The following is a 23,787-nucleotide window of genomic DNA, read 5'->3' as shown; positions in this document are numbered from 1 at the left end:
GGAACGCCGGCTTTCTGGTTCCTACCAGTGCTGGCGGCCCTCCGCACCTATGTTAGCAGTGAGTTCTTAGTGCCCTCCCCTTGTATGATGAGCAGGGAGCTATGGCTCTTGCATGAGCCACGCTCATGACCTGGCTCGGGGGTGAAGGCCAACATTTTTCAAAAGTGGCCAAACTGAGGAGTCTTCATTCTTGGGTGCCCACCATGAGGCCCCTAGGGCCTGGTTTTCAGAGGGGTTGTATGCCCCAAGGTTCCCACTGCCTATGCAAATCATGTCCAATGTGTCTCAAGATGGGCTTCCAAAAATGGAGGCTACCAGCCTCAAAGGCCAGTTTTAAAAATGTTGGTCTTAGAAGCTGAAGGATTGGTGGGAATAAGCCTCAAACTGAGTTTTAAATCTACCCTTGTCATTCTGACCCCAGAGGCTCTCTCTCCTGACTCCATGCCTTGTTCTAGCAGCATCCTGTTCTGTGGCTGTTTCCCAAGTGGTATCCCAGAAAATCTGGATGGCTTGTCATGTCCAGTGTCCTGGCATTCATGATCACACAATGCAGTGACATCAGGCCAAATTCAGCTCCCCCTTGCAGTGGTGTGAATCCAGACAAACCCTAGTGATTTTCATTTAGCTGGTTTGGATTTGTATCAGTGTAACTGACGTAGGTCTTTGACTCAGACCCAGCCCTGTGCACCCACTGGTCTTTTCAAAACATCAGGTTGCCGGTGCTAGATGGACAGTTTCAATCCTAATTGTTGCCCTTTCTGATGGGGGCATCTTGAAACAGTTCTTAGCCATCTCCTAAGGATCTTCACTTTCTTACCACCTTTCAGTAATAGGATTTAATCTGGAGTTTACAACAGGAAGCAGATCTGTATACAGAGTTCCCATTGCCTCCCGGGGCTCAGCCAGAAATGTTTGGTAACTTAAAACAAAACCATATTTTTAGAATATAGAGTTTCGCCAGATGTACTAATCCTGTCAAAAGACCTTAATTGCCTGGAAAACTGAAAGCTGTCTTGACCAGATTGCCAGGCTTTACTGGCTTCCAGAAACGAAGCAGGAGTTCGTTGTCAGTGGTGAAAGTGCCGTTTCAGCCTGATAGTTCTGATATTTAACCCTGATGATATTCAGCTGCTGTTTAATTGACCTTGTAATGCAGGATGTAATTACTGGCCTGCTTCTGATTAGAAGTCAGCTGCATTCAGGTAACCTTCTGAATTCGAGAAACAAAGCTAGGCTTCCTTGCGTGAGCTGACAGGGCTAGTAGAGGTATCCCCGACCTTCTGATTCTAATCTAAACCCTGTGCCTGAGTTCCCCTCACCCTCCAAGTTTTTGTGAGTCCATCACCATGCTGGATAGCTACCCTTTCAATGCCTTAGCCTGAGTGAGGTGCACAATCACTGTTCTCAAGAGCCCGGGCAAGTGCAAGGAGCATTGGGGCATCATCTAGCTAGGGGATGTCACAGAAGCTGAGCATCCAGATGCTTTCCACAGCTGGTGTTTGGTGGCACACTGTGGACTGAGTGCACTAAAAGGAGGGCTTGGGGAAGGCCTGGCCTGAGGACTGGGAAGTGGCATTTTCAGAAGAGCTACTCCAAGTGCTGGAAGATCACTCAGGTGAGAGGCACAACTAAGCCACACTTTACGGTGCTCCAGTAGCAGACACCCCCCCTCCCTACGGCTCTGTAGTTTGTGCACTCTCAAACCAGTCTGCACCAGGGGTAAAAGTGCACACCCCAGACACACACACACAGGACGGGCAGGGGAATGGTTATCCATCTGGCACCCAAGGAGTGTCATGAGTTAATACTTGTAAAACCAGGTCTAGATGGGAAGTGCTCGCATGACATTTAACCTTGTTATCACAATGCTCCTCAGCTCAAGGTGAATTTAAATGCTTGTTTTAACTTGTTCTTCGGATCCTTTTTTTGCTGGACATGTCTAATAACTCGTTCAGGAATAGGACCCTCACCTACTCCTGCCCTGTGCTGGCTGAGTAATTTACAGCAGGGCAAAGGATGAAGAGTGTCCCCATCCTGGTTTAGTCGTGTTCTGCACCCACTGCACCGAGCGTAGGGCAATGGGAAATCAGGCCCTTGGATTCAGGAACAGTGAAGTGTTCCATTCACATGGCACACACACAGAGAAATTAGATTAACAACATCAAATCCTCTCGCTGGAAAGTTGCAGGGTAACATGACTTTGTTTTTTTGGAATTCAGAACAATAACACAAAGAACGCAAAACCAGAGAGAGCAAAAACAGGCTGCTCTCTAAGGCAGCGAGGCAAAACTCTCCCCACCTGGTTTCTAATCTGGCTCTTTCCTGACTGACCCTCATTACAGGTTTTGCTACAGAACCCCCCCGCCTGCAAGGAGGAGCAGGAAAACTTCCCCACTCTTAAAGCGATAGCTTGCCATTCCAACACAGTCCTCAATACACCACGTGAAGTAGCTAAGAGACCTGCTTTTCCTGTTCCTAGAATCCTAGAAGTGCCCTATGCCTACCAGTGCTGTGCCTATGGAGCCTGTAGCAACTTCTTCAAGGTATCCAGCCAACGGGAGATAGAAGACATGAGCCCGGAGGACGAGGATGGCCACAAGAGAGCCATGGGGTTGTTTCCGGGTCATGCTGATAACCACTGTAAGTAAATTAGGCTGAGTCATGATCAATTCCTGGGCCCGGTTTGGCTGTATATTTGGACCTGATCCTGCATTCCCTTACACTAGGGTGCATCAGGAACAACTCCAGCGAAGGCAATGAAGGGCATTCAACCAGCTTAAAAGAGAAGCAGGCCCACGGGTTTCCATGTCTGGCTGGTCAGGGGGTGCGTCATTTCCTGTGAATGCTGCCACCCTAGTCTGCAATCAGTGTTACTATCTAATGGCCCAGGGGAGCCGGGCTGGAATCTCCAAAACATCCTGGATGGGGCAGAATGGCTTGGAACTTGTCAACTGCTGGGATGCAGGTTCCATTGTGGCCTCACATGTAAAAGAGAGCAGTCCCCTCCCAGGGCTTCTTTAGCATCAGGACTATTTTCCCCCTCAGACAAGCTGATCCTGAGTTAGTGACTGGGCCAGCTGGTCATCCCGTTACAGTATAGCTCCCGGGGTAGAACGCAGCTCATAAAACGTCTCTGTCTCTAGTGTAACACACAAGATAAGGATGAACCCCAGGGTTAATGCTACTTGAAATAGAATAAAGAGGAATGAGAAAGCATGCAGTACAGAACTGGAGCAAGAGCTGGAAACTGACCCTTTCATGCCCAGCAATCATAACACTAGGGGGAAATGCCACACAGCTAGGCACGGATAAAAGGCAATACTGCTCCCTATTGCATGTGCTGACAACCAGTGGAATGAGATGAGATAAATACGGTGGCTAGTTAAGCATGGTTAAGATTGAATGACGCTTTCTGTTTAAGAGCCATTTTTTCAAAGTGCTCTAAAATGCACATGCCTAGGCAGATTGCCTTGAAAAGTGCTCTGCCCATCAGAGCCAGGGTTAGAGTTGGTGATAAAATTGGGGTCATTTGGTCCTGTGGATTGGCAGATATATCTTCCCCCTTTCCCGCCATCGCCCAAAAAATGAGCAGCCTCTAAAATGTTCTGGTTCTTATAATGGATTTATGCCCAGAGCTGGAATGAGAGGAAAATATACGCAGGAGCCACATAAATTGACATCAATAGACTTCCACTGATCTCATCTAGTGAACGATACCAAAAACCAGCTGCCAAATGCAATATTTCCAAAGTTATTAGACTGGTTGCATGAACTGGTATGCAGGCTGCTGCCACCCAAAGCTGATACAGGAAGATGTCAGTTTCAAATCCAGTTCTCTAAAATTGACAGGCACATTCAGCTCATCTTAAAACTTCGTGTGCCGTTAGCGGGCCTGGGGTACAGTTTGGGGCATAAATTTGGGGTCATTTGATTGGGGGGGCTCCCAAGACACATCCTCTTCCCAAGAGACTTACTTCAAAATACTCCCCCATTGTGATATAGGGACGGCAGAGGGCAGTAGGAGACTGGTCGATGGGAGATATGTGAGCCCCAGAATGCTCAGGGCCTGCTGACTCTGCTGACTAACTCAGAGCAATTAGGGGGCAATTAGGAGGGCCAGGTGCTCCATAGAAGCCCTCTGCTCCAAACAGTCAGTGCATGAGCTGGAGGGAGTAGCAGAGCACTGGACTGGACTGGACTGGAGAGCAGAGCAGAGCAGATCAGAGCAGAGTTCTGTCGTGGAGCAGCCAGGAGGAAGGTACCGGCTTAAGAAGCCAGAAGGCCTGAAGGAGGGGGAAAATTAGCCCAGGGGAAGAGTGTGCATTTTGGAAAGCAGTACCAGCAGCACATAGCTGCTTCTCATAGGGCCCCTGGGCTGGGGCCCAAGTCCCTCCCCCCTCCCCTGGGAAGACGGGGTGACTGGCAACTTCCTGACCCACTACAACCAGGAGCGTGCGAGACCCACTGGGGGGAAGCCAGCCATCTGCCACACCATGTACATGCATAGGCAGATTACTTTGAAAATAGCTTTGCCACAGCATGGTTCTGGATAGACTTTGGGGTGCAAATTTGAGCTACAACCCCCGCCCCTCCCTCCTTCCAAATGCAGTTTACCAGGAAATTGGTTTGCCAGTAGAGGGCCTGTGGGTCAGTCCCATGACTTCTGCCTGTGTCGCTGTGAAAAGCTGCAGTCCTAGGTTTCACCCTGATGAGATGCACCAGTATTCATGGGAATCAGTGCTTTTTGCACCCCAAAGCTCCCCGATCAAACACTGGCAGCTTCCCCCAGCAGTGTGAGCTGGATCCTTTGGGGAAAGGGAAGTGGGGGCGGGGGGCGGAAACCTTCTGATAAACACAAATAAAAACATGAGAACCACAGTTCCTGTTTAGCTGCTGATAGCCAAACCGAAGCAAGAGCATTTCACAGCACAGCCAGGACTGTTTGTTTTTTTTCATGTGTTTGTGTAAATACATGGCCCACAGATGTTGACTTTTCCTGGAATCCCTTGAAAGGAGAAACACATCAGGCTGGATCCTCCTTCTGGGCCAACACGTGCCCGGTGCATTAGAAGGGGGCACTATTCCCCTGCCTCTGTGCACGGAGCAGATCTCCTGGCCTAAATCAGAGCAGGCAAAGGGCTGATACAGTAACAGGTGATCAGCCAAACATAAAGGAGCCCTGGCCACGTTCCTTGCACCAGCAGCAGGGAGGGAGGTGGCATAGGAGTCCACTGGCTCTGTGCCCTTGTACACTTAGGCCTAATGCTAGCACTCTGCTAGAGGTTTGGCACCAAACAGTTGCATGCTGTGCAGAATCTGGGCTGATGCTTTTTTGCAGCTCTAAGGAGAATTCACAGTCCACCCTTGCCTTTCCAGGTACGCTGTGCGTATCCAGAGCAGGATGAGCAGATCCTGTGTGTTTATGCCTCATTGAAAGCATGGTTCTATCTGGTTTTATTTCATCCATTCAGTTGCTATGGTGCCATCTCCCCTGGGCCGGGAAGTGAGCAGAGCTGGTCAAAAAACGGACTCTCCAACCGTCAGGAAAGTCTGATATTTCATACTTTCATTTAGCCCCAAATAGGGACCAAAAGTTCAGATCTCAGAATTTTTCACAAACTGAAATATTCCAAACTACTGACTTTATTATTTTGACCGTATTATATGTTAGTAAAACCATTTCAACTTTTGTATTATATTATCAATTATAGTAACATAACATTTAAACTCAAAACCAAAGGTTTCAGTAATTTCCCATAAAAAATGTTGATGAAATCAATACATTCCTGTAAAATGTTTGCATTGAATGGACTCGGCATTTTCCAATGGAAAACTTTTTTCTTTTGGAAAATTTGCTAAAAGCAAATTTTGAAACTAGATAGATAGATTAGATATTGGTCTGAATTATGGTTACACAGCTATAAAAATGGCCCATAGACCCTACCTAAGTGGTTCCCAACCTGTGGTCTGTGGAACTCTGGTGGTCCTCGAGCTACTACAGGGGGGGGTCTATGGGGAAAAAAAAATAACGTCCTCACCAAGGAAATGTACAATTTCAAATAAAAACAGAGTGTAAAAAACAACTAGTAGCATGTGGTGGTCCACAAAATGTTTGGAGGTTGAAAAGGTTGGGAACTGCTGCCCTACATTATTTACCAGTGCAGCCTGTACCCTCCATCCCCCTCCCCCGATCTATTGGGGCCTACAAATAAGCTCCATCAGTGGAAACTAGCAAGCTAAGCTCTTGTTAATGTGGAAGGGCTTCAGGAAGCATGGCAGGCTGGGTGGCTACACTGAACTGGCTATGTAGAACCACGTGTTAACATCAGTGCTGCAGGAACTTCTTCTCAGCCTTATCATTTTTTCCATCATTAACGTGTCCTATAGTTTAACACCTTTGGTGCATGCAGCTGGGGCGTTTTCCCAGGGAGTTACAGTCATTTCAATTAAATGTCAAATGAACTGGCTGTGCTGTGAGTATCAGTGACACTCCCTGCAGATCCCCACCTTTCGGGGACTAACTCACTCACTGCCATTTGATCTCTTAGTGGATACGCTGTCGTGCTCCGATCCTGCCAGGGTCTGAGCCCCCTCAGCTCCCGCTGAAGTCAATAAGAGTTGAGGGTGTTCAACTCCTTCCTGGAGGCTCTGAGCTGGATTAGTTCCGACGCTTCTTGGTGTGTTAGTAGGGCAGTAGAACCAGGAAGTGAAGCAGAATAATTCTGAGGGATACACCCAATGAGATTCTTGGCAACTCAGGGGGATGGAACCATCTAGTCATATGCTACATCCCTGTAAGAGTAATTCGTATTGTTTGCAAAGGTGCAAAGATCATGCATGGAATGTGCAAGAATGTCCTTAGCTAGGCATTCCCCTTGCATGTCCCTGTCATTAAACATTCAATAATGGGACCTTACATCACCTATGCATGACCCACTTTTGCTGATGTGGGTTTTTTAACATTTATAAATTGCTATTTTAACTTATCATTTTATTCCCAAGGCCTCAGCAATAGTAGCTAGGCCCTGTTACATGAATTTAGAAGGACCATACATCAAGTTCCTCAGTAAGGAGGAACAAAGCTCTCCAACCTTCCCCCCACCAGAGATTAAGCTTCTTGCTTAACAACAAACAACCTATGATTTTTGCACAGCAGCATGTAGCAATGGTGTGACTGGCACCATATAACCAGATTGTTCCAGGCAGATGGGGCTCTCTAGCCATGGTAGGCAGGCCACCTAGAAGAAGGGACTCCAGTTTCAAATCAAGAGCATCAAGTTTGGCCAGCTGGTGTGTAAAAGTTGTGCCAATCACACATGCCCTGTGGGTCTTTGTCTTCAGAGAGTATTTCAGTGCAATGCTAGGGCATCCCCTGGATGTAACGGGCAACCGCTTCACCTGTCGGAAAATGGGAAAAGGCCAGCGCATTCTGAGCACATGCAGCCAAAGATAGAAGCCCAAGAACTACGTTTGGTTTCCTTGTATGTGGGAACAATGACTGTGAAATCAAGAGACATAGCCGAGATATTGAAAAGAAGGACAGTGCACATTGCCTGTGTACAAAAGACAAAATGGAAGGGATTGCAATCCATGAGCATCAGGGAGGATTACAAGATAATGTATCAGGGCTCAGGAAAAGGCAGTGGACCTGGAAAGGAAGAGTGACCATATGATAAAAGTTAAAATAGCGTTGGACAGAGAACAAACATACGTGCCACAGGTTGGTTGTACGATTGAGGAGAAGGAGGAATTCCAGATAGCACTGGACGGAGTGCTAAGTAAAGAACCAGAAGTTGATAACGTGATTATTCGCAGATCCCAATGGACACGTTGAGAATACAGTGAGGGCTACAATGATTGTCATGGAAGATGAGACTTTGGAACCAGAAATGAAGCTAGAGGATACCTTAGAGTTAGCCAGAGCCCATGGCTTGATTGTTGCCAATACATACTTTGTAAAGAGGAAGAACTTAATTGTATAAAACAGTGGTGCCAGCAGATCCCAAATTGACTACTTCCTGACAAGAGGAAGAGATCTGAAAAACATGAGACTGTAAATTGATCCCAAGAGAGCAAATAGCGGAGCAGCATAGATTGCTTGTAATGATCTTCTGGGTGAAAAGGCTGGAGGGTGGGGGCAAAAGATGAACAAAGGGTAAGTGGTGGAGGCTCACTGATAGGGAAGTTAGTCTGAAATTTAAGGATGAGGCTCTAAGGAGGTTGGACAATGACCAAACCGATCACAATAATACCAGTGAGGTTTGAGGGAAAATAACCAAACCTATTACAGGAAGTGAACAAGCTTGTCTGTGGGCAAATGATAGGAGGGAAATTTCATGGCCAGGAGACGTGGTGATGGTCCAACAGTGTGCAGGAAGCTGTAAAGAATTAAAGGGAAAGGTTTCAGTGATGGCAGAAAATAAGAACGGGGGGAAGTTATGAGGAATACAAGCTGGTAAAGAAAACAGTGAATGTGGAAGCTAAGGGTCAGGCATTTAAAGCCTTATATACAAATCTACCAGTGAAGGAAGGGGGAAGAGTAATATATAGATTAGCCAAGATTATACAAAGAAGCACAGAGGACTTGGGAGTTGAGACGTGCGTCAAAGGTGAAAACGGATGAGTACTGATGGAAGACAGTGAAATCATTTGTGGGTGGCAGTGGTTTTATGAGAAACTGCTCAATGGAGAGAATGTGAAGAAACCGCTGAGGGAAGTATGCGTAAGCAACAACCTTACAAGACCTATCACCACAGTGGAGAACCAGGCTGTGTCTACACTACAGCTGGGAGCATGCTTCCCAGTGTGGTTAAACAGACACATGCTTGCTGATGAAGCGTGGGAATGGAGTGGGACCAGACGGTGTACCAGTCTAGGCATTTAAAGCATTAGGTCATGAGGGTGTGGCGATGATAACAAACTTTTTCAACTTAATTCTCCATCCTGGAAAAATGCCTGATGCGTGAAGGAAAAGCACATTGGTCCCTGTCATCAAGCATATGACCGGGAGATGTGAAAGAATGTAGTAATTACTGACCCATCAACTTAATGAGTCACAAGATGAAATTACTGGAAAGAATTATCGAGAAAAAACTTCAGGAGGAGTTGGAGTATCAAGTAGGTGACAACTAATTCAGATTTATGCCAGGAAGATCAATGATGAATTCAGTGTTTGTAGCCTGAATATTGCAGATGTACAGGGAATGATGCAAGGAATTGCACTTATTGTTAGTGGATTTAGAGAAGGCTTATGACAGAGTTCCTAGAGAATTCTTATGGTGGTGCCTGTGGTCGCGCAGTCTGCTGGAGACATATGTTCAGACTATCATGGACATGTATGAGGATAGCACAACAATAGAGAAGCAGCTGCATCTCCAGTGAGTCATTCAGTGGGAGGGTGGGTCTACATTAAGGATCAGCCTTAAGCCCATTCCTGTTTGTGGCTGTAGTGGACTCCTTGACTCAGGAGATTAGGGGAGAGGCTCCATGGAGCATGCTTTTCACCAATAACATTAGGTTATGCCGTGAAGATAAATATGAACTGGAAAGGGACCTAGAACTATGGATCGCTGCATTCGAAGAAAATGGCTTATGAATCATCTGACAAAAGACAATACGTGCAATGCTCCATTGAGAGGGACAATAAGAAGCCAGTAAAACTACATGGTATACAGTTCATGTCTGTGCAATAATTTTCATATCTCGTTCAGTGCTGAGTGATGAATGTGGATGTTAGGAGCCACGTGACAAGTCTTTGGTGTAATGGAGAGGGTTGATGGGAATTCTCTCCTATAAACGTGTACCAAGTAAACTAAAGAGCAAAGTGATACGTTCATGATTAGGCCAGCTATAATGAATGGGTTGGAATGATGGCCAACGAGGAAGAGAGAACAACCACTGTACATTGCCGAAATGAGAATGTTCAGGTGGATGCTGGGTAAGATGAGAGCTGATGGGCTATGCAATGAAATGGTCTGAGCTATGTTGCAGGTAGCCCCATCACATAAAAGCTAAGGGAGTATCGACTGATATGCTTCGTCATGTGAGATGACAAGATATGGGATAGGTTGGCCAGAGAACATAAGAGCTAGAAGTGATGGGATAAAGACTACAAGGAAGACTTAGAAAATGGGGTTTCGAGATGCAGAAGGAGGACATGAAGAAGGTTGGTGTCAGCTTGGAAGACCCACTTGACAAGAACACTCGGAGACAACATGAGCCTGGTTGATGGGACGTGGCAAAGGCAAGAAAGCAGCAGCCTGTAGCAATGCTCATTCAGCCACTTCATTGCTATAAGATAGTCTGCAAGAAAGGCTGAGGGGCAGGTTTTCAAATGATAAATAGCTCCTTTCATCAGCAGATCTTAAAGCACTTGACAAAGGAGGTCAATATCATTTTACAGAGGGGGAAACTGAGGCAGAGAGAGGAAAAGTGACTTGCCCAAGGTCAACCTCCAGGCCAGAGCCAGAAATAGAAAGCAGGTCTCTTGATTCCCTGTCTGATGCACTATCCACTTGACAAAGCCACATTGCCTCCCAATGAGGTATACTTCTATTTAGCTTCCTAAAAGTAGTGACCAGATTTTGCTCGGCAGCCATCAGCTTTGATAGCAGGATGAAATCAGTGGCGTCATTTTGCCCAGTTTTGATTGGTCTCTCTTAGTTCACAGCTTCATCAGGAGAAAGGACAACATAGATGGCAGCAAACTTTAATTAGCAAGGCCATTAAATATAAGCCAGATGCCCTAAAACCTACAGAATATCAGAACTTAGGAGAGAGAAAACAGCCACCTTTCTGTCTGATGCACAATTATCATCTCAATGAAAGATCACCACTCGCCAGCAGCCACCATCCTATGGTATTTGAGATTTAAATTGTCAACTATTTAGACATATGCTCTTCAGGGCAGGCACCACCAAGAACAGAGCTGAGCAAATAGTTGATTTTTCAGTTTGGTGGCCAAAACCAAAAACAAAACAAAAAAGCCTCAATTCATTTTGAACCAGAAATGAAACTTTCTTGGGTTTTCTTGCCAAAACAAAAAATGAACAAAAATTCATTTCAGGCTGAACAAAATGTTTCATTTGACTTCAAAGAATGTTTTTGTTTGTTTTTTTCAGTCTGTTTCGTTATTTTTGGGGTGCTTTTTAACTTTTTAAAAAGTTTTTAAACAAATCTAGTGAAGTTTAGAAATGAAACATCATGTCAAAATGAAAAGTCAAAATGTTTTGTTTCATAAATGTCAAAACGTACCATTTTAGTTCTGTCAGGGTTTTTTATTTTCCCTTTTTTTTTTTTTTTTTTTTCGGCTGAAACTATTCGCCAAATTCAACTAGAATTCGCAGATAGTTTCATTTGGGGACAACTTTACTATTTGACCAAAAAACTGCCCCGTTCTAGTCTCAAGCTGTATGTCAGTAGAACATATCACGCAGTGGGTTCTCGATCTCAGCTGAGGCTTCCAGATTCTACCACAGTACAAAGGATAATAAAGAAATGAGTTACTGCTGTTCCCCCATATGAAGTGCAGGAAATAATTGAGGGCTCTTAGCTCTCACTGTGTGGTAACTGCCGACCAAGCTGATTTTGTCAGTTCATAATTAGGCTGTCTGTTGTCTCAGGGGTCCAGCCCAGATCCCATTTCTTCCTGCTATAGAAATTCCTGTTCCCGGTGTATGACTGGATTGAGTAGCTCACTTCTGCCTGAGTAGCACTTTGCACCTATGACAGTCACATGTAAAATGCAGACTGGATTTTTATTCCCCCTTGTAATGGATTCTGCTCCAACCATGCTCCCATTGAGGTCAATAGGAATTTTGCCACCAATTTCAGTGGGAGCACAATGGTGCTTCTTTGTGTAGCTGGGGTTGTTTTGACTGAAGGATGTTTATAGGAACATGCACCTATTCCAAACATATTGCCTAACTCCTGTTCTTAGCGCCTCGAGCTAAACAAACAGCAGAAGATCATCTGTCTAGACAGTTGGGCAACACAGCCTCTCCTATCCTGGCAGTTGACATGCTCGTAGCTATAATGTGGCTGTCATAGAAAAGCAGAGTGGCTCATTGCCAGGCCACCTTTCATTCATAAAATGATTCATAAATTACAAGGTGCGAGAGCCCTGGTTATGGCAGAAAACAAGATCTATATGGAGTGAGAAATACCTAATACAGAGCTTCACTTTTCATTTAGCTCCTCCCTCTGCTCTAAGGATCATCGCCCCAGTGCTATTCATTAAGGCTCCTAGGATCAACTCATCCAGCCATGGAGCCTATCCAGTGAGTCACCTTCTCAGCTCCCATGCCCAAAGGCCTGTAGGCACCTTAGCAGAGTCCAAATAAACAAATGATGGGATATTCCAAAAAGAAGGCAACCTGCCCTGCTTGAACAGAGCTGGGCACTGTTAGAATATTCCCGCTTGGTGAGGAATAGCTCATTTATTCCAGCGCTTCCCCAGCTGACGTGTGTCCATGTTCCCAGTGAGGAGAGGAACTCCAAGTTTACGTTTCCTGCCTTGGTAGGAGTCGCCCGGCCAAGGACCATCCTGCAGTATGGACAGTCTGTTAAATACAAAGCAGTCGAGGCCTTTCGAACAGCAACGTTCCCGAACAGGAAAGGGCTGGGCCAAAGAAATTGAAGGCTTCGATTGTCATGGGATCAAGACACAGTGTGCCAGGACCTAAGAGCAGAAGAAGACTCGATGGGTTTACAAGACTGTAAAGTACAAGAAGGAAATATTTTCCACCCCACTCTGGGTGTTTTCTTGCCAAACTTCAGAGCAGCAACAATATTTCAACTCTTGGACAGACAGATGAAAATCAGCCGTTTTTTTCCCCAAGGATTTCTGAAACCAAGAAGGCCACAGAATCTGTCAGGACTTTTTTTTTCTCATTGTTATTATTAAACATTGGATTCTGGGCCAAATGTACAAAGATATTTAGGGGCCTAAAGATGCAGACAGGCACCTAGTGGGATGGACAAAAGTTCCCAAGTAGGTTAGGTGCCTAAATCCCATTGAGTTGGGCATCTAACCTGCTTAGACCCTTTAGTAAATCCCACTAGGTGGGTATCTGCGTCTCTAGGCACCTGAATACTTGTGTAGATCTGACCCTATGTTCCCCTGGCCATGGCCTCTGCAAACAGCGACCGTTGCTTCTAGCATTGGGCAGTCATCCCATCAACAACCTCCTCTCATGCCCCCGCCACCAGATGGATGATCCCCTCCCAACCTCCTTCTCCACAGATCTAGCCCAAGGGGCTTGGCTGAAGAGTTTCCCCAAGTCCTACAGTGTAGGAATCATGGGCTCAGATGAGATGCTCCCAGGCCACTGAGAATGCCCCTCCACCGAGAACACCCACAAGGGTTCCAAGCCACAGCCTGCTAGCCACAGTAGTGCCTCAGCTGATGCTGTGCATTGTGGTACTGCAATGGCAGAGCGCTCACCCTTGTGGTGGTGGTTCCATAGGTAAGGATTAGCAGCAATCAACTGGGTTATTTGGGGTCAGTCGCCATTGATATGTGAGCGGCAGTAAAGAAAAACAGGCTTGGATTAGACCCTGGGCACCTGATTCTTCCTGCTTGTGATTTGCACCAGGGATGGACCTGGCCCTCAGGGTGCAAGAACAGAGAATGCAGCTGCATTCTACCCTCCTACACCTCAGCTCCTCCAGCCAGCACGGGACTCTCTTTCTGTTCCTTTGGGACAGCCTCAGAGTCGTGGTCAGGGTGCAGCTGCAGAGATGCACACAGCAGGCTGGACTCTGAACACATTTACACCTGCGTGCCCACAAGACCGAGCCAACCGGCTCCATATTTACAATGGCCCAGCTGAGATCAGAACAAACTGGATCAGGGAGTTGGGACACTTGAAAACCTGCTGTGGTACCAGTTGGCAAAACTCAGCAGGACTAACTCCAAATGGCCAAAAATGGGGAGGCGGTTGCCAAAACATCATGAGAATTTAAATAAACAAACTTTGGATTCTTTGTCTTTGCCTTCCAGATTCTGAGCCGATAGGTTACTATCTTATTAATGTGTATGACTGTAGCCCATAGGCATGGATCAGCACCCCACTGTACTTAGATTGTCATCTCTTTGGGGCGGGGACCATCTTTATTGTTCAGGCAGCACAGTGGCGTCCTGCTCCCGGACGAGGGCAGCTAGGTGCTCCAGTAATACAAACAATAATACTCATTCTATGTGCTGTACAAAGGCAAAAAAGACAAAAAGACAGACCCTGCCCCATCGAGCTGACATTCTTGGGTCACGTTTTCAGACCTTTCTCTGCAACCAAGAGGGCTAGGAACATCCACTTTCTTTTAAATGCAAGCTGAGGGGCCCATGTAATCACATTACTCTGGGAGCTGGGGCTTTAATTAAAACATCAAATAGCGTGAGACACGTTTTTAAAATGGTACGGGACTGGTTTCCCTGCCAGCTTAATAGCCTTCACCAGGAACATGCCCCCTCTGCCCCCTCCATGGCAGTGAACACAAAGACAAAGCAAGACTGCAACATCCCTTTAATCCTGCAGGCCGGTCTCACAAACACAGACACGGGGAGGGGGTTTGAAGAGCCTCAAGAATGATGAAAGGACTGGAGAACTTGCCTGATAATGATAGACTCAAGATGCTCCATCTATTTAGCTTAACAAAGAGAAGGTTGAGGGGTGACTTGATCACAATCTGTAAGTACCTAGATGGGGAAAAAATATTTAATAATGGGCTTTTCAGTCTAGCAGCCAAAGGGTCTAACAACAGCCAATGACTGGAAGTTGAAGCTAGACAAATTCAGACTGGAAAGAAGGTGTAATTTTTTAACAGTGCTGGTAACAATTTCCCAAGGGTTGTAGTGGATTCTCCCACACTGGCAATTGCTAAATCAAGACGGGATGTTTTTCTAGGAGTTCTGCTTTAGTTCAAACAGGAATTAATTCCGGGGAGCGCTCTGGCCTGTGTTATGCAGGAGATCAGACCGGATGATCGCTGTTGTCCCTTCTGGCCTTGGAACCCGTGAAAAGCACCCGGCACTCGCCTGGCACTGACCTTGTTTCCCTGCAGCGTTCTGTTCTGAGCTCACTTTCCCTTTTTCTTTTCCTGCGTAGATGACCTGGACGTGGATGACTTCCAGCTGGAGTTCGAGGAATCGAAGCTGCACCCCACCATCCAGTGCACACCCAGCCCCGGTAAGCAGCAAACCCAGGGGAAAACTCCTCCTCTGAAGTGCAGAAATAAGACAGGAGGCCCTGCTGAGGCAGCTGACTCCTGTGCCCTTCCCCCTACATCCCACCACTCACCACATACACACGTAGACCAAAATCTAGGCTGGGTGCCGGGGGCAGAAGAATCATGTTAGTCCCGCCCTTCTGCAGAGTTCTTCCCACCTCCAGCCTTTCCCTGCACCGGATCCTATGCCCACGAAGGCTGTATGTGCCTGTGGAAGAGGAGAATGGATTTGCCCCATCACACACCAGCATAGGAAGCTACAGGCCAAACCACCTATCCTGGTATCACATAGAGCAGCTGGTGCTTCACGTGTCAACCCAAGGCTCCCACACACGTGGGTTGCTTTGCAGAAGCTCGTTTTGAACTAAAGATCAAGGCAGATTGTACTGCAAACTATGGCGATGGTTTAAAATGGATCTCCAGGGCATGGGGAGAAGGGAGCTGATCTCCTGCAGGTACGATCCTGAGACCCAGCCGCGCCCGACTCCGGTACAACAGTAAAGATTAAAGCTGTCCCTGGACTCAGGGCAGTCCCGTGGCTAAAGCTCTGGGCTGGGAAGTGGGATATCCAGAGGCTGTGGAGAGGGTTGCCCCAACCACAGGCACATCTGGGAGCACTGTAGCTTATTTTCTGCCTGTCCCCCAATGTTTTCACTGCAGAAGCTGCAGGAACCAGTGAGATCACATAGCAGATACGCTCAGAATCCTGCCCCTGAGCCACATGTACAGAGATGGGGAAGGGCCATAAAGTAAAGGAGCAGCCAGAAATCCAGCATCAGTTACTCACCTCCCAACTGGGCAGGTCTTTCCTCACTCCCCGCTCCCCCCGTCCCTTCTCCAGCCCATTTGATCTGTCTTCAGTTCAACCAAGGCTAGGCCCATCACTGTGGTATCTGAGCCCCTCCCAGAGACACCTCTCTCTAGCTACACAGGAGAATTTGTCCCTCTCCAGACCAGTCTCTGCCTTTTCTCTCATTCTATAGTTCATTTTCTCTCCTCCCTCTGGAAGCAGCCTCCCCACCCCTCTACCATTCCTTCCCCCTTCCTTGCCCATCCCCATCCACCTCTTCTCTTGAATTCACACTCCCTCGGTGTTGCTTCTTGTCCCACTCAGCTCCCTTCCTCTCTGCCCCCCTTTATACTCCTCAGTCCCATCTCCCCATCACCCTCTCTGCCATTTGCACCCCTCTTCCACTCCTTCCCCCAGGATGAACATGTCACCCTTCCACTGCCTTTTCCAGCATCCCAAGGACTGAGTACTGTTACCCTCACGTTACAGATGGGGAAATTCCAGCCCAGGTGAGGAGGGGTGGGGGGCTGAGCTGTGACTTGATCATCTCTGCCCTGAGTCTCTCTGTGACCTGGACCGAGTATCAGAGCTGGGCACAGAGCCCAGGAACCCCTCATTTCCCCCCTCCTGGAGTGCACTAGATCAGTGGCCCTCTGTGGATAGAGGCTTTGATGGCAGTTCAGCAGAGGAGCAGCTCAGCCGCAGGGACTTGGGATGTCCCTAATGCCAGTGCAGGGGCTTGGGTGGTGCCAAGAGCGGGTCTGGGAGCCTCCTGGAGTCTAAGGGACCGTGGCTATGAGTTTGCTGGTGACATAGGCCAGCCATAGATCAGGAACCTTTCAGGGCAAGTCAGTGACAAACAGGATTCATTGGGGGCAAGTGAGGGAGCTACCTGGCTGGAAATGAAAGTGAGCGTGGCCTTGCCATGAATGCTCCTACAGTGCTGAGCACCAGGGCTCGGGCTGTGATCATAGACTATAAGGCCAGAAGAGACCATCGTGATCCTCCTGCACATCGCAGGACACAGAACCTTGCCCATCCACTCCTGCAATAGACCCCAACTTCTGGCTGAGTTCCCAAAGTCCTCAACTCATGATTTAAAGACTTCAAGTTACCGAGAATCCACCATTTACACTAGTTTAAACCTGCAAATTACCCATATCCCAGGCTGCAGAGGAAGGCGAAATACCCCCAAGGTCTCTGCCAATCTGACTCGGAGGGGAAATTCCTTCCCAACCCCAAATACAGCGATCAGTTAGATCCTGAGCATGTGGCCAAGATCCACCAGCCAGACACCTGGGAAAGAATTCCCTGTGGTAACTCACAGCCCTCCCCATCTAGTGTCCCGTCTCTGGCTGGCGGAGTTATTTCCTGCTAGCAGTTGCAGATCGGCTACATGTCATTGTAGGCAGTCTCATCATACCATCCCCTCCATAATCTCATCAAGTCAGAGTACATGACTGACGTTCAAGCCACGCATCCCAGGGCCGTGCACACAGACACTAGCAGAGCTCTCCTGGTTTCTGCACTCCCTGTCCTGCTCGGGAATGTCGCCCTCCTGCTTACACACACTGTGCTCTTAAACGCTGGGCAGCACCAGGCCTCCTTAGGCAGCTGGAGGAAGAGGACATTGGGGCAGAGCTAAGGGGTAACACTGGAAGCACATGGCCCCTGGAACTTCTCTTGGGTAAGAGGTGCCCTCAGCGGGTCTTGTGCATTTGTTCTGCCCCACTTCCACTTGGTAACGCTGAATGGGAGTGGGGCTGGATGGGAGCAGGCCGATGTGCCGTATCAGCGTTGCCATGGCAGGGTTGATGACTTTGGGCCTCGTTTCCTTGCAGGTCCCTTCAAGCCTTGTGATCAGTTGTTTGAGAGCTGGATCATCCGCCTGGGGGTCTGGGCCATCGCGCTGGTCTCCGTGTTCTGCAACGGGCTGGTCGGCCTGGCTGTCTTTGCCTCGCCCAGCTACCTCTCGCCAGTTAAGTTTGTCGTCGGCTCCATAGCCGGGGCCAATATGCTGACGGGCATCTACTGCAGCATGCTGGCCTTCGTCGATGCCCTGACCTACGGGCAGTTTGCCAAGTACGGGGCCAGGTGGGAGACAGGCGCAGGCTGCAGGGTGACGGGCTTCCTGTCCGTCTTCGCCTCGGAAGCCGCCATCCTCCTGCTGACTCTGGCCGCTGTGCAGTGCAGCGTTTCGGTCTCCTGCTTCCGGCTCTATGGGAAGTCGCCTTCCTTCTGCAGCGTTAAAGCCGCCACATTGTGCTGCCTGGCGCTGTCCTCCACGGCGGCGGCGCTGCCTCTCTTCTCCATTGGGGCGTATGGCACATCCCCTCTCTGCCTCCCATACCCCATCCCCGATGGGAAACCCTCCACCCTAGGCTTCATGGTGGCCCTGGTGATGGTGAACACTCTCTGCTTCCTGATCATCACGGGCACCTACATCCGGCTCTACTGCAACCTGCTGAAAGGGGAGTTCGACACCATCTGGGACTGCGCCATGATCAAGCATGTGGCCTGGCTGATCTTCACCAACTGCCTCCTCTACTGCCCCGTGGCCTTCCTCACCTTCTCCTCCATGCTCAACCTCTTCCTCATCACCCCGGAGGTCATCAAGTCGGTCCTGCTGGTGGTGCTGCCCTTGCCTGCCTGCTTGAACCCTCTGCTTTATCTGCTCTTCAACCCCCACTTCCGAGGCGACCTGCGCCTGCTCCGGCAGAGGGGCCAGGCCAAGGGCAGCTGCCCCCAGTCGTACGCCTCGGACGACATGGAGAAGACCTCGTATGACTCCACCCAAGCTCTGGTGACCTTCTCCGACGCCGATCGTGCGTTCGAGGTGCCCGACACCCTGAGTGTGCACCCCGTCCTGGACGCCTACAGCTTTCCCTCGGTGACACTCGTCCCCTGTCAGCAGAGGATGGGCGCCAGAGGGCAAGAGAGTGGCTACTCTGCCCGCCACCCCTGCCTGACCGACGATGAGCTGCTGATTGCCTCGGAAAGCAGGGAACCAGCCAGCAGTGGCCTCCGGGTCGGCTACTTCCCATCCCTGCCTGCCACGTCCTTCACATCTCACTTATAAACCCTCGTGCAGCCAGTGGCCACACAGGCAGCCCCTCACCAAACGAACCAAGCAAGAGCCCCCAGGCTGGGGGGGATGAAATGTGTCAGGCAACAGCTTGTCCCCACTGCATCGTAACCCTGGGCAACTGGCACAGCCCCACCAGGGCAGAACCTGACGTTGGCAGCTCAGCCTGAGTCACCATCCCAAGGGCTCAGGGCCTCCACGGCAGGACACAAGTGCAACACTGTACAAAGAAACACTGCTCCCTCTCCGCACACCACCCCCGGCATCCGCATCCAGGAAGGGAGCTAGAGAGACCCCTCCAGGGAGTTCCCTAGTCAGGCCCCTAGCAAAACAAGTCAGAGAGCAGAAGGCGGGACGTGCAGCTAAGGAACCAAAATGCTTCTAGCCCAGGGAGATGGGTCTCCCCCACAAGGGAGTGACCCCACAACCTCAGTGGTGGAGTGGGAGCTCTCACCGAGCCTGCTACCGTCTGACCCTACTAGCTGTGACTCTGGCCCACACTTGTGGGACCTGAGCCCCACACTCTGTCCTGCTGGTCGTGTGTCCTGGGAAAGGACGGGCGAGTGAGTGGAACAGGTGGGAGTGAAGTGACAGCAGGCAAATCCCACAGCGGTGGCAGCAATGGGGCAGCAGAAACCCATTCCAACCCCACGGCAGTTGGGAGAATCCGCATGCTTAGCGACTAGCAGGATACTTTACAGACACCCTCCAATGAACGCCACAGCGCCCTGGGAGGTGAGTCAGAACCGTCCTGCCCCCGTTACGTGGCTGGGGAAACCGAGACAGATAATTATGGGCAACATTTTCAAAAGCGGATGTTAATTTGGGGTGCCCCCATTTTGGGCAATGAGCTGTCTGGGGCTGGATCCTCAGCGGTGCTCAGCACCCAGGACTCCAGGGGAAGTCAATGGCAGTGGTGAATGCTCAGCACCTTCTAAATCAGGCCCAGCATGTGTTAAGGAAGGCACCCAAATCCAAGCAGCCTGTAGCAACGTGGCTGCATGGGGATAGGCCATGGTCATGTAGCAAACCATCACCAGCAGCAGGATTGGAATTCAGGGCACCCTCCCTCGTAATCAACCCACTAGGCCTTGCTACCTCCAGCCGGGAGCCCTGTGGTATTTTTGCCCATTGGTTCAAGGCCTCGGGCCAGGTGTAATGAAAGGGACGGTATGCCACTCTCCCAAATCCCCCACCAGGAAGAGGTTTTTCAGTCCTTGTTGCATGTCCCCCCGTGCAGGCTGGCAGGGCCCTGGGGGGGCGGGGAGGGGGGAGGCACTTGTCCTCCTCTTGCAGAGCGGTGAATGTGGAAGGCCCGAAGGCTGGGCATGGAGAGCAGCAGCAGAACAAGGGAGGCAAGAGAGCAAAGGCCACTGGGAAGCTTGGTTCTCTGCAGGTAAGGGACAACCCTGAAATTAAATATGTCTGCCCGGCAGGGCTCCCTCCCACTCAAAACCTAGCTGAGCCTGATGTGAGAGCCCATGTGCAGGTCAAAGACTCTAGTCTGGTTCTATTGCAGTTGCCAATGTTGTCCAAGTCATTTGGTTTTGGTAGGTCACCAATGGCTAGTTTCTAGCCACTTGCTTATTAAAAAGCAGCCTCCTGACCGGCTCATCAAGCAGGCTTGTTTCCCTTCTCCACCCAGCCATATTTCCCCGTTAACGCAAGGGGTGTGAATTTGGGCCTGAGATGTAGCCTGCAACTCCACTCAGTGCTGCCAGGAGACTCGTATGCTCCCACCCCCCCAGGAAATGCCCCTGCTGATCCCCTAGGACTTTTACCCCCAGAAGCTAGCCCTTGCAGAGCAAATGACTCAGGTTTCCTTGGCTAGGATTTGCCAAATGGGGTGACTGAAGAAATGCTCCGCTGATGAGAGGCCTGAGGGGCGAATCTGGGGACAAACACACACACACACACACACTGTGTCTGACAGGCACGTTTGCTGTACTGTACAGAATGTAATTCTGCTTGGAGAGCACAGAACTGAAACCCAGCCAGCCAACCTTCCCTCCGACTGCCCATACACACTCAAACCCAGCCAGCCTCGCTTCCCGTCAGAGCCCCACCCACCCACGCACCCACCAAGTAAACCCAACTAGTCTAGCATCCTAGTCTAAACCCACTCCCACCAGAGCAACCATTGTGTCAATGCTCTCGCCTCTCAACAAAGTCCCAGTGGTTTGAATGGGCATTTGCCTGAGTAAGAACCTTGGGATCAGGCCCATGGTTGTTATTTGGATGTAAATGGTGCTGCCTAATGGCCCCAACTCCCTGCCCCAACCCAGAGGCATGAGAAGGTAGAGTACAGGACACGGGCCCGCTAGCCTGAAAGCTTCCTGGCACAGGGAGACCTTCAGGAGTTCTTTGATGGTGATGAGGGAAAGCCAATGGAAAGCAATACCAGGGAGGCTGTTCCAAGCCTACAGGCTGGTGGAAGACGGTACGAAGTTGAAGTAGGGCGTGGGAGGGAGAGACAAAGCAAGGGGCCGGGAGAGAAATTTGGCAGGGGCCTTTACAGCAGGCCTGAAAAGGAAGCTGAAGAGGCACTTGGACTAGTTGTGGAAGGACGAGGAAGTTGATGGAGGGCCACCAAACGTTTTCTTTATGGTCTGCAAGCAGACTGAACTCATGGGACCAGGGAAAGCAGGCGGGTCTGAGCACGGTGCCAGTTCTGCACAGGAACAGTGCTGGTCCCGCCTGCCACGATGGCGCTGGGTTGCTGGCTCATGTGCTTTATGGAAGAGAGGGGTAAAAGCCTGAGAATCCGCTACGCTGTAGAGAAAAGTCACTGAGGCTAGCAATGTAGCAGCAGCGGTGTGCATTTGCAGACTATTATACTAGGCCCAAGTAGCTGGGCACCAGCATGGCCCTCAGTGATCTAAGGGTCAATGGCTCTGCTCTGTTCTCAAGTGATACAAAACCATATTTTAACACCCTCTCAAACACACCCCAAGCTCTGGCACCTGTAGAGGGCCCGGCTGAGCTCTGCGTGGGCCATAAATGTCCAGCCCACCTCATTAGCGCAGGGGCTGCCAGCCTCAGGTTACGAGGAGCCAGCGAGAGGCCTTTCAGTCCCACTGATTTCTGTTTATGAGTAGTTGGTAAATTGTAATGCCTGCTGCCTCTCCCCCTCAACCAATGCACCTCAGTCCTGACACTTGGTGGACTCTGATCTTTCGTGGGAGGCAAGCCCATGACACCTCTGTTCAGCTGTCTCTTTTGCATGCACACATCTCCCCTATTTGTCAGTGGCTTCAAAGGACTGCTGGGATGTAGAATCATAGAATGATAGGGGTAGAAGGGACCGTGAGGGTCATCTAGTCTAACCCCCTGCGAAAACGCAGGATTTGTTGTGTCTAAACCATCCAAGACAGATGGTATCCAGCCTCCTTTTGAAAACCTCCAGTGAAGGTGTTTCCACAACCTCCCTAGGCAGGCTGGGCCATTGGCTTAATCTAAATCTGCTCTGTAGCTGTCGGGGCTGGGCATGGCTGACAGGGGAGAGGTGAGCTCTCCAGAAGTTAAGATGACTCACCCGGACAGCAGGACAGAGACCTTGCATTGGGCTCTGTCTGGAGAGGAGCTAGAGCAGAGGACTGGAGTAATGTGGTTACGGCTGAGCAAGTGGGTAGTTTTGGGCTTCATTCCTAGATACTGGGAGTTACAACAATCAAGCTTGAAGGTCATGAATGCAGATTGTCATGGCAAGCTCTGCGCTGGTTGGGGGAGGGGGAATGCCACCTTCTCACCTGACACAGATGGAGCTAGAGGTTTTGGACTTTGGCTTCAAGAGACTCAGTCCAGTTCTTAGTTATATATTTGTCCTTTGGGGAAACCCTTTGCTAGGTCTTTGATGTGCCAGTTTTATTAGCATGCTAGACACACCCCTACCCGAGCAAAAATGGTGCCACTATGGCAGGGCACTTGTCTGTATCCCAAACCCATTCAGAATTGTTTGCATTATTTTGGCTAAACCCTTCCAGATCTTTTTTCTCTGGGCCATCTTCTTACCCCAAATATGCATCCTCCACCATTCCTAGGGCTGCCTGCCACTTGTTCTCTCCTCCATATTAACATTATTACCAGCCACCATACTCTGGGATATTATTTGTCCTACTGGAGGTGTTAGCCTGAGTCAAGCACAGTCTGCTTTTAAAGGACACAGATTTATATCATTCTTATCATTTATATCTTAACATTAATGCTACCCTATATCAAATACAAATCATGGACACATCCATCACATGCCTGTACTAAGAGACACTCTGAATTGTATGTAATGCCTTTAATACACCATGTATATGTTGTTGTATGTATATATGCTGCCATATAGGAATATCCAGCATGCGTGCGTGTGTATATTATGTGTATATTTATATATATATGTATAACCAGTTTCCCTCCCCTGCTGACCATTCCTTTGAATTCCTACACCCTCTTTTTGTATATTAACTGTAAAGCATTCTGTATGAAAGACACTAGAAAAATAAATTGTAATTTTAAAGTAAGTTGTAATTGCTGCTGTTTTCTCATAGAAGGGGGTGAAAAAATGATGACTGGTTGGTTATGTCTTGTTAGCGTCAGCAAGTAAGCTTTTGGGGATACAGACGAGAAGTTAAATCAGACACCATCTGAGACAGAACCCTTTGGACTTTATAATTTAGCAAGGAAGCAGTGCACAGGGAGA

The 23,787-nt window shown here is 49.1% G+C and overlaps 1 protein-coding gene across 1 annotated transcript in view; it reads left to right on the top strand.

Annotated features, from left to right (window-relative positions):
• The window catches only part of LGR6 (leucine rich repeat containing G protein-coupled receptor 6), a 195,539-nt gene extending 173,418 nt beyond the window's left edge, over positions 1-22,121 (top strand). Inside the window, exons 18-20 of the mRNA XM_067531620.1 lie at positions 2,480-2,640; positions 15,105-15,185; positions 17,857-22,121. Of these exons, the coding sequence (XP_067387721.1) occupies positions 2,480-2,640; positions 15,105-15,185; positions 17,857-19,094 (1,480 nt within the window). The 3' untranslated portion in view covers positions 19,095-22,121. The remainder of the gene's footprint in view (positions 1-2,479; positions 2,641-15,104; positions 15,186-17,856) is intronic.
• The last annotated feature ends 1,666 nt before the right edge of the window (positions 22,122-23,787 follow it).

The sequence above is a fragment of the Emydura macquarii genome, unplaced genomic scaffold (genome assembly GCF_026122565.2).
Source record: "Emydura macquarii macquarii isolate MOO-44397 ecotype Brisbane River unplaced genomic scaffold, CSIRO-AGI_Emac_v2 contig_3220, whole genome shotgun sequence".
In the NCBI taxonomy this organism is placed as follows: domain Eukaryota; kingdom Metazoa; phylum Chordata; order Testudines; family Chelidae; genus Emydura; species Emydura macquarii.
Note: the sequence above shows the minus strand (reverse complement) of the source record. Positions and strands in the feature narration are given on the sequence as shown.